The sequence below is a fragment of the Leuciscus leuciscus genome (assembly GCF_965113295.1).
Source record: "Leuciscus leuciscus genome assembly, chromosome: 14".
NCBI classification, from domain to species: Eukaryota; Metazoa; Chordata; class Actinopteri; order Cypriniformes; family Leuciscidae; genus Leuciscus; species Leuciscus leuciscus.
This window is the reverse complement of record NC_138738.1, coordinates 11824632-11840099: the sequence shown is the minus strand read 5'-3', so window position 1 is coordinate 11840099 and position 15468 is coordinate 11824632. Positions and strand designations below refer to the sequence as shown.

The 15468-nt window shown below is 36.5% G+C and overlaps 1 protein-coding gene across 4 annotated transcripts in view; it reads right to left on the bottom strand.

Annotated features, from left to right (window-relative positions):
• dip2bb (disco-interacting protein 2 homolog Bb) overlaps nucleotides 1-15468 on the bottom strand; it is a 36114-nt gene that overhangs the window by 19554 nt on the left and 1092 nt on the right. For all 4 annotated transcript variants that reach the window (XM_082189685.1, XM_082189687.1, XM_082189686.1 and 1 more), the window contains exons 2-6: nucleotides 4419-4490; nucleotides 3863-4078; nucleotides 2871-2996; nucleotides 2000-2272; nucleotides 18-158 (exon numbers count right to left, since the gene is read on the bottom strand). In XM_082189685.1, the coding sequence (XP_082045811.1) occupies nucleotides 18-158; nucleotides 2000-2272; nucleotides 2871-2996; nucleotides 3863-4078; nucleotides 4419-4490 (828 nt within the window). The remainder of the gene's footprint in view (nucleotides 1-17; nucleotides 159-1999; nucleotides 2273-2870; nucleotides 2997-3862; nucleotides 4079-4418; nucleotides 4491-15468) is intronic.

The following is a 15468-nucleotide window of genomic DNA, read 5'->3' as shown; positions in this document are numbered from 1 at the left end:
ACACACACACTCAGTACCGTCTGCTGTCTCCATCATGCTGGACCGGCTCTGTCCTCGACTCATGCCTCGCACCACGGCGTTGGGAGGTAGATCCACACGAGAGCCTCTGGCCTGAGCTTGGGATGGCACATCAGGAGGCCCGACGCCTCCTCCTGGATCTGGTCAAAATAACACATATTACTCACTCATAATCAACCCTCAAAAGATATTTTACCCTTGCTCATAAAGGAAAAGCTCACCTTTCTTTTTTACACGGAAAACAAAAGGAGAAATATAGTAGAATCATGTTTGAGGTGCTTTTTTTAATCCAATAGTGAACTATTCCTTTAAGAGTCTGTGTAAAACTATGTCCATTCAGGACTGCTTTCAGTATATGCTTCCTTCAATTGCGTAAACTAGTGATAAGGCCAAAGATATTTGAAGGTAACATGAAATCAAACTATTTACTATTTAGTATTTACTTTGCTATTATTATATAGATTTCTAAAATACTTGATTCTGATTTATTAATCATTATGTGTTCAAATGTTTCTATACAATTTCCTATATATACTTCCGTTAAAAAATGTGGGTCAGTAAGACACACACACACACACACACACACACACACACACACACACACACACACACACACACACACACACACACACACACACACACACACACATACATATACATTCATACATGCATATATATCTGTATATAAATAAATACTTTTATTCAGCAAATATTAAGCAGCACAGATGTTTTCAACACTGACAGTATTAAGAAATATGTATTTTAAAAAAACTGATTATTAGAATGATTTCTGAAAAATCATGTGACACTGAAGAGTAATGATGCTGAAAATACAGCTTTGCCATTACAGGAATACATTATATTTTATAATAAATTAAAATAGAACACTGATAAATATCAGTTCTATTTTAAGCACAATATTACTATTGTACTGTATTTTTGATTAAATACATATTTCCTTGGTGAGCAAGATACTTCTTTCAAAAACTACTCTGCAGTCTCTTTCTTCTCACATTATGAAGTAACGTAAACTCAAATTAATATTTAATGTTATTTGATTTATTTATTTGCCAAGTAGACGTGTAATTTATGAGATACAGTCACTCGCTCATTATCCCAAAATGAACCTCTTCAGGGTGATACAATATTCATCACCCTGTCAAGGTTTATTTTGCCTTAATGATCGACTGACTGTATGTTATATCTTACATAACTGTCTCTGGTTTTACTGTGTCTCATCATCATCGTACATCATTGTTTTCATAATATTTCTTTAAAATGAAATAAGTTTCTCTGCCTCTGTAGACCAAGGCTGTGAGGGCAGAGAAACGTATCATTAACCAAAAATATAACATCATAGCCTACAGAATATTCTGTTTCAAGTCTATTGCAAACATGAGTTCATTAGTTCCTTTTGGCTAACCCCACAGTCTGCATGCTGTCTACAGCTATTGTCTACATCTCTTAACAATTTCACACACACTCAGGTTATGTCATGTGCAGGAAAAGCACACTCTTTGAATAAGTACAGTCTGGGATCAAGTGTGTATTAAGTCCTGAGATGATTAGTCCTGAACCAAATAACAAGCTCAGCCAGATCTCTGAGAACCTTTATTCATTTTTCATCAGCTCCTATGGACAGACCAATCATTCATAGGCTTTAAAACACACAGGTGGGGCAGAGGCTTAAGGGTGGAGCATGTGAAGGGGGTAGATAATATTCGTAACTCACAACAAATCTTAAACACACAGGACAAGGTGAAAGATTTCTAACACTTGACTTTACCTCTTCCTATTCTTCTCACTGACAGTCACAAAAGATATAAATGAACAGAAAATAAACATTGGGCAGAAATAATGAAGCAATGAAAACACTTGCACAAAATGCCTGGTTAAGCTGCTAAAATTACTTAAAATCAAATGGTAAAATCTAAAGTGTATTTACAAGGACACAAAGTGTGTGGGGGTAATGGTGACTCACCGATGCGTGTCTGAGCGAGGGCCTCGGCCAGGGCGGAGGGCTGGGAGTGGGAGTGGGGTGGGTGGGCAGGTGCGGGTGGAGGTGGAGGTGGGACCTGCTGAGACTGAGGCTGAGGGGCCTGGGTGGGCCGAGACTCCCCATGTGAGAGAGTGGAGGAGGCAGAGGAGGAGGTGGAGGAGCCGTGCAGAGAGCTATTAATCCAGGTGTCTGGAGACTGCTGAGGCCCAGCACTTTCACTTGACACGGCCTCATCATCAGAGGAAGATGAGGAGTCTGGCAGAGAGAAAGATAAATTAAAAGACAAGGAAGAGGATGATAGAATAAGTACAAGAAGAATAAAAGTAAGAAAAAATGATCCAAACAATAGTAAATGCAGTTGTCACAATACCAAAATATCAATACTTGCTACATTTCATAATTTTTGCTACCAATTTTAACACCACACCAAAAAAAATGTTTTGGCTAATGAACACATTATTGAATTAATATTGGTTAAAGATTTAAAAAGTAACTTAAATGATAATAATTTATAAGATATAAAATAAGATAAGATAAAATAAACTTATTTATGAGATCTACATAATTACATTTAAATGTAGCTAAATAAATGTTTGTAAAAATACAAAACAAAAGAAACAAAAGAAAATAAAGAAATCTGATTTAATTAAATAATGGGTGTAATGTTTCCTGCATGATTATTATATAAAACACATAAGGGTAAGGATTTGACGCTGTCAGAGTTTTACTGAGAAATTCAAGTACTTTGCCATTTTAAACAAGAAAAGTGTAAGATCTCGATTAACTATTATTATCTATTAAATATAAGAAAATATATATCTACATTTCTTTATTTGGTGCTTGTATACATTACCTGGTGGGGTGCAGTTGTCAATTGGTGACTGTACATATGCGGACCGACGTTTGGTTGGCATGGGCAGCGCCATCTTTTCCTCTTTATGCTTGGCCAATGCTGCCTGAACTGCCTCAGTGTGGATATCTGAGACAGACAAAAAAAAGACGGACAGTTTTGTTCCTAGGACATCTGCACTTAGTGTGATGTTAGCAGATGCCTCAGTAGATGATTTTATCCAAAGTGACAGGTAAAGTCAACCTTGAACATCCTGAGGCTAAATGCTTTGTTACAGAGTACAAGACTGATTTGAATCTCATTAACTGTCTGCCTTTATCTCCATTCAAATCAGTAACTTTTGTATTATCAGCAAAGCTTCTTAACCAATGATAGGCAGTCACCCATCAGAGTGTTGGTACTAATTACACAACAAGGTCATGAACATGCTCTATGACAACAGTAGGACCGTAAAATATATATACACGTCTGTGGCGAGCAACTGAACAAACAACCTACGCAATCAAATAAGCAAGCTACTATCTTTCTATTGCCACAAAGCACCAGAAATCCACAGTGACCCATTTCATCTAGGCAACCATTTTGTCCAAGTGCGACTGCCATGGCAGATGACTAAACAGTTCTTACAAGGATGTGGTCAGAGAACAGGCAAATATTACCATCTGCAGGCACTCTGTAAACCTCACACCCCATAAATCTCAAGTAAAGACAAGTCAGTATACAGCTTAATGGAATTATATAACAACATTTTATAGGTGAAGTGTGTCGTTTGTTCAGAGTTGAAAAACGTTCTCCTATCCCAGTTTAAAGAGCAAAGACCACTATAAGTAACCCATATAAGTAAGTTTATAAGTAAGCCTTTGGCTGTATATCATTATTTTTGCTATTTAGTTTAGTGCCCCCCAAAAAAGAGTCAAACTCTGGCTTGCACTGTAATGACATGTAAAGAAAATGTAACAGAAAAAAAGTTGCATATGCTGTCGAGCTGTTCTAACCTGATCTGTAGCGTTCATCTCTAGTCCCGCTGCTTCGGTGTGGTCGCCGTGTGCGCCGGTGGCGTGAAGAGGAGGATGAGGAGTTCGACGGGCCAGGTTCAGGTTCAGGTTCAGGTTCAGGTTCAGGTTCAGGTTCAGGTGCCGAGGCGGAGGCGGAGGCGGAGGCGGAGCTTGGACCAGGGGACTGTGCATCATATGCCGGAGGCGGAGCCAAATCTGTAGAGATAATAAGAGTGAACTTCATTAAAACTGGCAGATGCAGTCATTGACTACAGAAAATGGGAAATATTAATGCGAAGAACTGTGGTTTTCATCTCAAATATCTCCAGAATAAAACAAAATTCTATCTCACAACAGCGACTGACAATAAAATAATGTTTCATGCTGCAGTCCTATATTTGAGCAGTAGAAGGCAGCGCAGAGGGACTTTGGATGGAACCCTCAAGAGAAACAGCCTGAGAAGATGTTTCATAACCACATTATCATATGAGTCAGTGGACGACCAAGCAAAAAAAGGAGGAGGGTGAAAAATCAGGGACATTTCTGTAGTTCTTACTTTGTATTTGTGTCAAGTAGGGTGCTAAAACTTTGGCCCTCTTCTTCTCGTATCCTTTTTGTGTGATGTCACCTAAAAAAAGAGAGATAATGTTATTACCAGTTAAAAACACGAACAGCATGAATTCAATTCATTTTTTTGGTCAAATGTCTTTGAAAAGTCAGATAGATTGTGGTTTATATTTGCAGTTGATCTTCTTTTTTTTTTTTGTGTGTAATTTTCAACATACAGTGGCCCCCAAAATGTCAAATTTGAATTACACTGCATTAGATCACAAAACATCCAAGCAATTGAAATATTTTGATTTTGCATAAAATAAAAAATAATTATTTAAAATTGTAATAATATTTCACAATTTGGTTAACATGAGAAAACATGCTCTGACACCAAACCGATCCCAAACTTATTAATGGTAATGCTAAATAATATCAAGTATAATAGGAAGGCATTATTGGAGTTGATGAAGGAGGAACAGTTGTTTAGAAAAACCTAAACACCGAAATCTTAAAAGATCATCACATTCTTACATTCTTACAGCCAAGTTGATTTGTGCGATTTAATGCTGGATTCTGCTTGTGAGTGTGAAAGAGAGCAGAATGTGTAATCTAGTGGGATTATGCAGGATGGAGAGAGCTTTGGTTATGATACGTGTGCAGCTCAAGCTCATTTCAACACATCCCCTAAAGGGGAAAGATTTCAAAAGAGATAACATGAAAATATTTATTATCCCATAGAAATCAAATTGGCCATTACGCTTAAACGCTGAGAGCAAACAGCACGGATTCATAAGGAGAGGCCACTAAACAAACCATTCTTTCAAGAGCATTTTCCACATTAAAAGAAAAAAGGAAAATAGAGAAGGAAGAGTCAACTCCCATAAGTAATGCATGAGGACCGAACCCAGCTGCACTATGGGATATTTTTAGCTTCAACAGACTGTTCTATCACATGTAGCTATGAAGGGGGTTATGTATATGTGTTCATTTTGTATATGATTATTTGAGTGTTATTCAGAAAGAATGTTTTGGACAGCAATAAAAGGCACAAATAAATGCGCTCTTCTAATTCAACCGCAAACTAGACGGTTTTATTGGTGGCCTAAGGTGGTCCAGTCCACACTGAGGCTCAGATGGATTGTGATTGGTTGTTGGGGGAGTGATGATAATGTGAAGTGAGTGGCAACAGACTAAAGCCTGTTTTATGCTTCTGCGTCGAATCGACGGCGTACCCCCGCGGACCCCTCTGCGTCGACGCGAACCTCGACGCGACCCCTCCGCCGTAGCTTGACGTGCACCTCCAAAAAATTGTAACTACGCGTCGCGGTGACGCAGACCGCAGGGGCTGTGATTGGTCAGATTATACATCATTTCCGGAGTAAAATATATTAAAATAGAAAACAGTCATTTTAAATTGTCATAAAATATGTTTTGTTTTATTGTTTTTTATATACTAAACACAGCCTTGGTGAGCAGAAGAGACTTCTTTTAAAAACATTAAAAATCTTACCGATCTAAAACTTTTGACCGGTAGTGTATATGTATATATTTATATATATTCTTTTCTTTTTTTGTTGTTGCTAGAAATAAACTTCAATCAATCAAATCAATGTTTGTTTTGAAAAAAAGTTTGTTGTTTATTTACAATACAATGTTCACGGGTACATCATGGATATCAAGTAATTAACCAAGTCTGCCACGGGACACTACATTATCCTGCCATGGCACCGTGGTCGAACCCATTTTGTAGCCCAACCCGGTGATCTGTTGGTTTGCACCCGAAGATAAAATCTTTAAAGTCACTGCCAGTCTCTGAGCGAGGTCAATAGGCATACTGTGTGTAGTCTGATGCTGTATTAACGGCTTTAAACGATGAACAAGATCGTCAAATCGACCTTTCGACATCCGAAAATACTTAGTGCATTTCTTCGTCCAAGTCCCTCAGCGGTCGAACAACCGTAACAAATTCGCCAATCCTTCCCCTGTCTTCGTGCACTGGTCGTACAGACCACCTTCGCTGACGTCTTCTTTTTCTTCTACGATTAAACATTTGCAATAAAATAATTTGTTGTTCAACGTTGATTAGCTCCAGCTGCGACAACACTCTCTCTCTTTCGCTCGCCATTGTCGGAAATGAAAAAGCGGAACCGGCGCATGGAACCAAAACAAACTAGGAAAGAGATTCGCGAACCACACCACCCCCCTAGCGTTCTGGCGGTGAAATGCACCGCGATGCAACGCAACCCGACGCAGAACCATAAAACGGTCACGACGCCGTTGGAGTGACGGCGTAGCTACGCCGTGGAGTTGACGCAGAAGCATAATGAGGGCTTAAGGCAGAAATCTACTTTTATCCTTGATCACTCACTCATACACGGCATGGCCAAGAGTTAGACACTCTCAGTCCATGCAACTGTAAACCTGTAACATTTATGCTACAATACTACCTCAAAACCTTATGATTATGAAAAATCATATTCATAATTCTAAATTTGGAATTTTATTACTGTTCCTTTTTAAGGAATCTAGTCAAATTTCCAGGAAAAAAGGACACATAACATGCATGTAATCTGTACATTAATCTTAACATACAATCCAGACATTATGGCCAAAATGTAACCTTAATTCTGAATTTAATTTGCAAACCCTTGTTTTAACCCTTGTCTTGCAAACCTGTCCTGAAAAAAGGTAAATTATTCCAGGACTACAACCCAAACTGTACAGGCCTGAGATCCAAATCTTATTTTAACTAGAATCAATGTCATAAATCCACTCTGTAATCCAACCAGTCTGAACAGATTTTAAAACATTAGACATCACTGGTGCAGATTTTCGGAAACTATTTTCAACTCATCCAGACTGCAAATCAGGGCAAAAATCTGAGCAAAAACTGTGTATTGTATTCCGGCCATCTGAACTGAGCTGATAACCGAACATCAAGAGGGTTTGAATCTATCACACGATAACCCACACGATTTAATCACGATAGCGCTGTAATCTTGTATTTGCAAGGCATTATAGGCAATAGTCCTATGACAAGTGACCTTTTTTCAGTAAAGCAGTTTTTTCCAGTCATTTTTTATTTAGTTTATACATAAACAACTACTGGCACGCATGCACAAACAGACAGACACAGGGATCTTTTTTTTTTGCCCCTGGGAGAAAGGTGGTGGAGGAGGACGTCACTCCTTTAAGAGATAAAGCTACATGAGTGTTATTGTCTGACTGTGATTATCGAGATAGAAAGCATATAAAAGCATATACAAGTAACCTACAAGTAAACTAAATGAAAACAACTTTGAAAACAGCATGAAAACACCCTTAAAGGGGTGGTTGATTATGTTTTCACTTTTTTAAATGAAAACAACCTTTAATACAAAATTACAAATCAATAAAATACATTTATTTTATTATTAAATAAAATAATTGTTAATGTATATTACATTAAATGTGTAACATTAACATTACATATATATTAAACAAAAAAATGGCTTTAGCAAATAAATAAAAGATATGAACACTAACATTCAAATGTTTGGTGTCAGTAAGATTCTGAAAGAAGTTGTTTTTGAAAGTAGAAATGCTGCATTCTAACCCATGCTGCATTGCTCAAAATACAGTAAAAACTTGAATATTGGGAAATATTTGTATTTAAAATTTCCTATTTTAAAATGTAATTTGTAAAAAAAAAAAAATTTTAAAGACACATTCCCTATTATCATCAATGCTGAAACCAGCTGCTTAAGATTTTTGTGAAGATTTTTTGTGGAATGAAGAAGAGTGGGAGAGTTTGTTAATTTTATTTCAGGATTCTTTGTTAAATAGAAATGTAAAAAATTCAAATATAAATATTTTGTAAGATTATATATTTACTGTCACTTTTGATTAATTTAGTGTCCTGAATAAAAGTATTTTACTGACCTCAAACTTTTGAATAGTAGTTTGTATATATATATATATATTCTTCAATGTTGCAAAAATTATGTTGATGTTACTGATTTCACATTAAGCATTTTCTGTAAAGATAAATACAATAGAGACTGAACCGTCTAGTCTCTCAGTGACTTTCTGTACAACAGACATGCATACCAGCTGCTCAGACTGTGGGAAAGATCTTGGATCTGTGTCTGAGTGAGTAGAGTGTATGTATGGAAAGAGAAAGAGATGGAGAAACAAATTAAAGTGGGTTTTTTTTTTTTTATTGACTGAGAGAACTTGTCTCTGAGAGTCTTGTTCCTTTGAAAAGCATTAACTACCCATATCCACCCTCCCTCTTGTGTGCTGCATCACTGGCCCTGAAACACTATGACACAACAGAGCTCACACAATGACTTTCACTCAAGACACAATACGGCTATCTCTCTATTGTGTCTACACACACACACACACACACACACACACACACACACACACACACACACACACACACACACACACACACACACACACACACACACACACACACAACCTGGTTACCCACCACCAGATGGTGACTCACCATTCAGCAACTTCCAACACTGTATCACACTGTCCTGAAGTTGAATTTCATTACCCCTCTTTCCTGTTCTTTTGTCCACATCCAACATTCTGTCTCTCTTTACACACACACACACACACACACACACACACACACATTTCCTTTCCCTCTGGATGATGTCATGTTCTCCAGTGCTAAATCTTCTACCCTATGACATGGTTTCCTGTTCTGCTGAGAACATAAAAACAGACTGTGAGAGACAGAGAGAAACAGAGACAGACAGAGAGTGACAGAGAAAAAGACACAACAGGGAGTTCGGTTCATTCTTATCTGTTCATGCCCTTTTCTACATTATACAACCAGATCCACAAGCCAGCTTTGAAAACTTGCTAATGGAAACAGTAAAGTCAGGGTTACCAGGGTGTGTGCATGCAGGTGACAACAAGACTCAGATTACCACTTCACACACCTGGGAACATGCCTTGTCAGGTGTAACCTTCCTAATTCACTTTGCAAGACAGTATATAGAATGATCTGACCTGTGTTTACAGTGTGGTTTACCATGTGCAAGAGTAAATAGTATAGTTATAAGTCTACTGACCTTATAATTCTGCATAATGACATTATTTTAGGGACAATTAAGCTCATTTTAGTCCTCAATTCTCATTACAGTAATGTGAAATTCAGTCTCAATCTAATTATTGTAACAAATAATTAAAATGTATAATTTATACAAGTATTTTGTATTAAAATGTAAAGCATGTCAAAACAGCATTAATATTGCATTTGTTGTACTGCATTTAAAATCATTGCAAATATTTTTTTTTCACTATAATACAGTAAAATTATGATTGTAAAAATGTATAATTACAGTTATGAGAATAATTGTTAAAAAAAATATGAGAAAAACAATATCAAACCCCTACAGTAGCCTAATATAAATCGGGGGCAAAATTGGTTTAATTTTCCTCAAAATAAATGTCACAATGCAACAAAAAACTAAAAACTAATGGCCTTAGTAGTCCGTATAGAAAGGAATATTATTGAATTTTATTTTATTTTTGGGGTAAAATGTGAATTTGACATTCTTTACAGGTTTTGTGAGATTTATCCCCTTTCTAAGGCAATCATCCCTGTACTAATGCTCATAACTTAAAAGTTAGGTATTTGAACCAACCCCAAAACATAAGTATTACATTTTGGCACATTGTTTATGCTTTGAACATGAATATTACCACAAATCAGTTGGCTTGCTGAGTAGAGGTGAGCTGCCACTGTTTCCTGGCAGATAATAAAAAAGGCAAAAAATATTCCCACAGACTAAGACTGAAGGAGCCATATATGGGGACCATATTATCATAAAGACTCGACTTGGGCTAATAAGCAACCACCTAGTAGCCACCGCCCAGAATAACCACCTAACAACAATACAAAAAACATTCAACACATTTTCAACCACATAGTAACACTCTAGCAAACAATCATAACCCTCTATCATTGTGGCAGCAAGATTTGTGCAGGAGAGATCCATTCAGCCTGTCTTCAGCTATTATAACAATTATGCTGTGACACAAAAATTACACATTTCACCTTTCAGCAGCCCTCTAATAAAGGTCATACTGTGCGGTGTGAGTAATACGGTTAAAAGGTTTTATGTCATGCTGTTGGGTTTTAGCTGTTCTTGTGGCATATGTGCTTCTTAACGCTTTTGGCTTTATTCGTTATGAATGAGAACAGCCTAAGGCAAACTCAACTGTTACCATAGCAACTATGACTCTAAATAAAACCCACCCAAATACACATACCAAAACAACACAAAAGCCTACTCAGATAATAAGCCATTATTTATGCATGTTTGGAGAAATCATTTTATCCATAATAAAAGTACAGGAATGCTCAAAATTGCTGTGTGAATGTAAGACCGGAAACATTTAACACAAATGCAAATGTACACACCTGCGTTGCACTTGTGCTAACAAACCTTAGTGCTCATGGGGCCAATAGAGTTACCTTAAAGGGGTGGTTGATTATGATTTCACTTTTTTAACTTTAGTTAGTGTAATGTTGCTGTTTGAGCATAAATATTTTCTTTTACAGAAATTGCTTTTTAAGGACTACAACAAACAGCTGGTAGGGACTACAATGAGCTTCTTCATGGGTTAGTGACATCACTAACCCTAAAATTTACATTCATAGATTATCATGACAGAATATACTAATCAATGACTAGAACATATAAACTCCACATCAGCTACATAAATTCATTAACTAACCAATCAGAAATGTCCTGTTGCATTCTACATGTTATCACTTCTTCTCAAGTCTCTCCATCTTCCAAGACTCCAGTCTGAACATAAAATACTAAACTTTTTTTTAAAGGTGGGGTATGTAATTCTCTTTTTTGGCCATTTTTTCAAAATCACTTGAAATCCTATTCCTAACCCACTTACAGCCACTGAGTTAGAAGCACTGAAATGAAAATTAAGCAATTTAATCATCTGTGGAACGGGCAGGACTCGAAAAACTCCAGCCAATCATTTCCAAGACCACCTAGAATCATTGGACAGTAAGTGCGTCAATCAAACGGTCGTACCATCCCCCCCTCCCCCATCCCCCTCATGTTCTTTGAATGGGTGGAGTCAAAGGAAAGAAGGTAGGACCATTTGAGTTGTGTATTTTCAAAATCTGCTGGCCGTTTTGCAAATCACATACCCCAACTGTCTGTGTGAAGTAATTGGAGCTGCTAACAAGCTCCGCCCTCTGTGCCGGGAGTAGCAGCTCATTTGCATTTAAAGGGACACACACAAAAACTGTGCGTTTTTGCTCACCCTCAAAAAGTGACAATTTGAACATGCTATAAAAATATCTGTGGGGTTTCACATACACACCCTGGGGACATCAGAGACTTATTTTACATCTTGTGAAAAGGGCATTATGGGACCCCTTTAAAAAAATTCTGTGGCATTCAACTTTATTTGTCATTACTCAGACAGCTTGCTACTAACATCTTGTTATTAACATCCACTTCACATTTACTTTCAGTCCTTTAGCAGATGCAATGCACAACTCAGATCTCTGATTTCAACCAAGAATGATTACTATATTCATATACGCTTATTTACATATATAAATAATATCCAAAAATATGGTACTTTTTGTTACTTAGGACTTCAGACCACATCAAGAGTCCAACTTCCATTCTGAAACTTTCAAACATACATTAACATAGCCGAGAATAGCAGTGTTATAATATACAAATTAATTATTCATACCATTCATAGTCAAGTAAGCTCTAGTTAAGTGTTACCTGAGTGGTAAGTGTTATGAGAGAGATTTTTAAGCTCCAACTGTCAGTTTGGAAAACTCCGCTCTCTGAATGAATATAGTGTGTGTAAAGTGTGCATCTCTTCTTTTTCGAGCCTGATGTCCATCACACACTGGTGAATAATTCAGTTAGTGAGGAACCCATATCGCAAGCAAAAGATATTATTAACTATTAACATGTCCTGTTTGGTGTGCGCTTAAGAGCGAGCGAGCTAGCTAGGCAAACAAGGAGTTTTTATAAAGGATGGGAAAAGGATGGTGGGAAAGAGGAAAAAAGAGAGATCGTGGGAGAGACAGCGCAACATGTTAGAAAGCTTGCTGTGAATCATGGGTAAATGAGTGTATTTGCTTCCCGGTGCTCTGTGACCTAGATTAAAATAATCTCTCTTTCTGTTTTGTCCCTAGGTCTCTCTCTCCCACTCTTGTCTCTCTCTCTCTCTTTTTCTTTACAACTCAAAAAACCTGCCTGTCCTCCTACAGTCACAGTGGGTGCTTAAGCTACTGAGGTTACCTGAACAGATGCACACAATCAGACATTATACAGTTAGTCCAAGCCTCTTTAGTTTAAGTATATGCTGACCAGCTATGGAAGAGGATTTCCACACACACACAGCTCATTTGATCAGCTTAAGTGCATAAAAGCGTCTGAGTATGTGCTGGGAATTCAAGCAGAGATCACGACTGCTCAGCCCTGATGCTTTCAATGGTGCTCATTGTATGTGTGAGTGTGTCAAAACCTCCTATCTCCACCCCTCTTCCTCTGTCACAAAGACACACACACACATAGAGACAAACTCTTTCATTCACAACACACGTTCATTACAAATAACGAATATGTGCTGATGTGCAGTCTCTGTAGATTCATCTCGTTACTGTAAACAAATACATGCATGTGATTTATTGCTTTCATATTTATAATATACTGTATAAGTAGAGTATATGCCTTAATTTGCATAATTTACAGAGCTCAACAATGCTGTCTCATAATGCTGGCCCAGGAAAAAAATATAACAATTTTTTGAATATTTTATTTTTTTAAATGTATGCACAAATATATGTAAGGATATTTTTATTAAACATTAAGGCTATTTAAACATTATGATTTCTTTACAAATTATACATTTTCCAAATTTTTTTTATTAAATCATATTTTTACAGCAATTTGTCGTTGAATATCCTCCTATATCTCACTTTGAAATATGTCACTTTACAGAAGTAACATGGGCAGTAAATGCACTTCCACAGAGAGGGAGAATTATACTGTATAAATTAATGATTCATATCATCCTTTGTCACCTGTGTGGTACATGTACAAAAAAGTGTTACTTTAGTATAATTTATATACTATTTTAATTTTTTTTAATATTTTGGATTAGTCTTTATTTTATTTTCCATTTTTTTATTTTCATTTTAGTTAAAGTTTTAGTAATTTTGTTGTGTATTTTATCATTATTATTATTAGTTTTTTATATATCCACGTAGTTCTTATTCATTTTTATTTTACTTTTATTTACTTTTAGTTATTTTAGTACTTCAAGTTAAACTAAAAGAAAAAGAGAAGTTATTATCTTAGCTAATAAGTCCAAACTAATTTATACCAGTATATTTTATTTTGTTTCTGTTCACGTTTATTTTATTTCAAGCACTGTAAAAGTTTTTTCCCCACATGGTTTTAGCTTTAGTTAACCCTGATCCAAAAAGAAATTGAATGAATACATATCCAATCATATTTTACAGTACAGTAAAAACTGTTACTATTCATGCAAATGTGTTAATAATGTCATAACACATTATTCTGCTATTAAAACAATAAAAAGCCTGCCATCTCAGCAGGATAGAAATAACAGCAGCTCTATATAAACTATCGTCAATGGCCGTACTTCTACTATGTCTGAACTCTGAACTGAAACAAAAATCATCAGCCGAAGTGAGCTGGAGGTAGTCACCACTAAAGAGGTTTACTACTCCCACTGGTCCTTCAGAGATTGACATAAAGAGTCTTTCATTGTGACATTTTCTTTGTGCTGTCACCTATAAAGTCTTCAGTGCAAAGGACATAAGATATGGGCGTGACGCTAAGCATATGCTCATTTACATGACAAACATTTCTCTAAAGCAAACCTCGCTACTTAATGAATTAGTCAGTTTTAACTGTATTCTAAGGGCTGCAGCAGGCATCTCCTGTCTAAGAGCCAAAAAGTGAGGACTGTAGGTGGGGATTGTGAATTGTGCCAGGACTGCATTGTGGGCATTGAGAAACAGATACGCAGTCTTAGCATAACACTCATAAACATAATATATAATAGGACAGAAAGGAGGAATAAAGTGGGTGTATGTTTGCAAAATTGTACCAGCAAGGACCCAAGATGATGTTCACAACTGCCATGAAATCCAAAATCACACCGCAATAGTAAGTGAAGCCAAAAGCAAACTAGTCCATCATTTGTAATCTGCCTCCAGGTGCTCTCTTGATTGGCTGTGTGGGAGACATACTGAGAATGAATCCAGGCTGCACTGATGGCAGATCAGCTGTTACGCCAAACAATTCTCTGATGCAGAGATTAATGAGAATCTCTTTTTATATTTGGGTAATGTTGTTTAAGATATTGTTTTGCTCTTCTGAATCTTTCACACACCACTGCTGAAAGGCTTATATAACACATAAGGATGACTAAACACACACACAAACAAACCGAGCCCCTTCTGCAGTGAATCACAATGACAATAACGGCACACTAAAATGTAAACAACCACACGCACATCTGCGTTATAATTCTTCAATGTATTTCTTTTAGCAGAGGTTTAGACACACCATTCATGCTGTAAACCATTTGAAATGTTAAATAAATAAAGAGTAATATTTTATTTATATAAATTTCATACACATGCATATATACTGCATTATATTGATGCTATTCATTTAAAGGCCCAGAAAAAAGTTTCAAAGGAGACACCAGGCCACTCCATGCCAAGTTCCATTGTTTGAGTGAGTGATGTCCTATGGCAAGCTGTTTAAACATTTATTCCTTAGAACAAATTTCCATTTTTATGATACTATTTATTACAAGTAATTCAGTAGTGATTTGTATATTTGTCTCATTTGCAATTGACTATTTTTTAGACACTAGTACTTACTGGATATAAACTGCAAATTTTTGTCAGTGATTTCTATGGTGGTCTGTGGTTGGGATGTTGACAGTCCACTTCTGTTTAACCTGCATTTATTTCATAAAGATTATTTAGAAATAATATT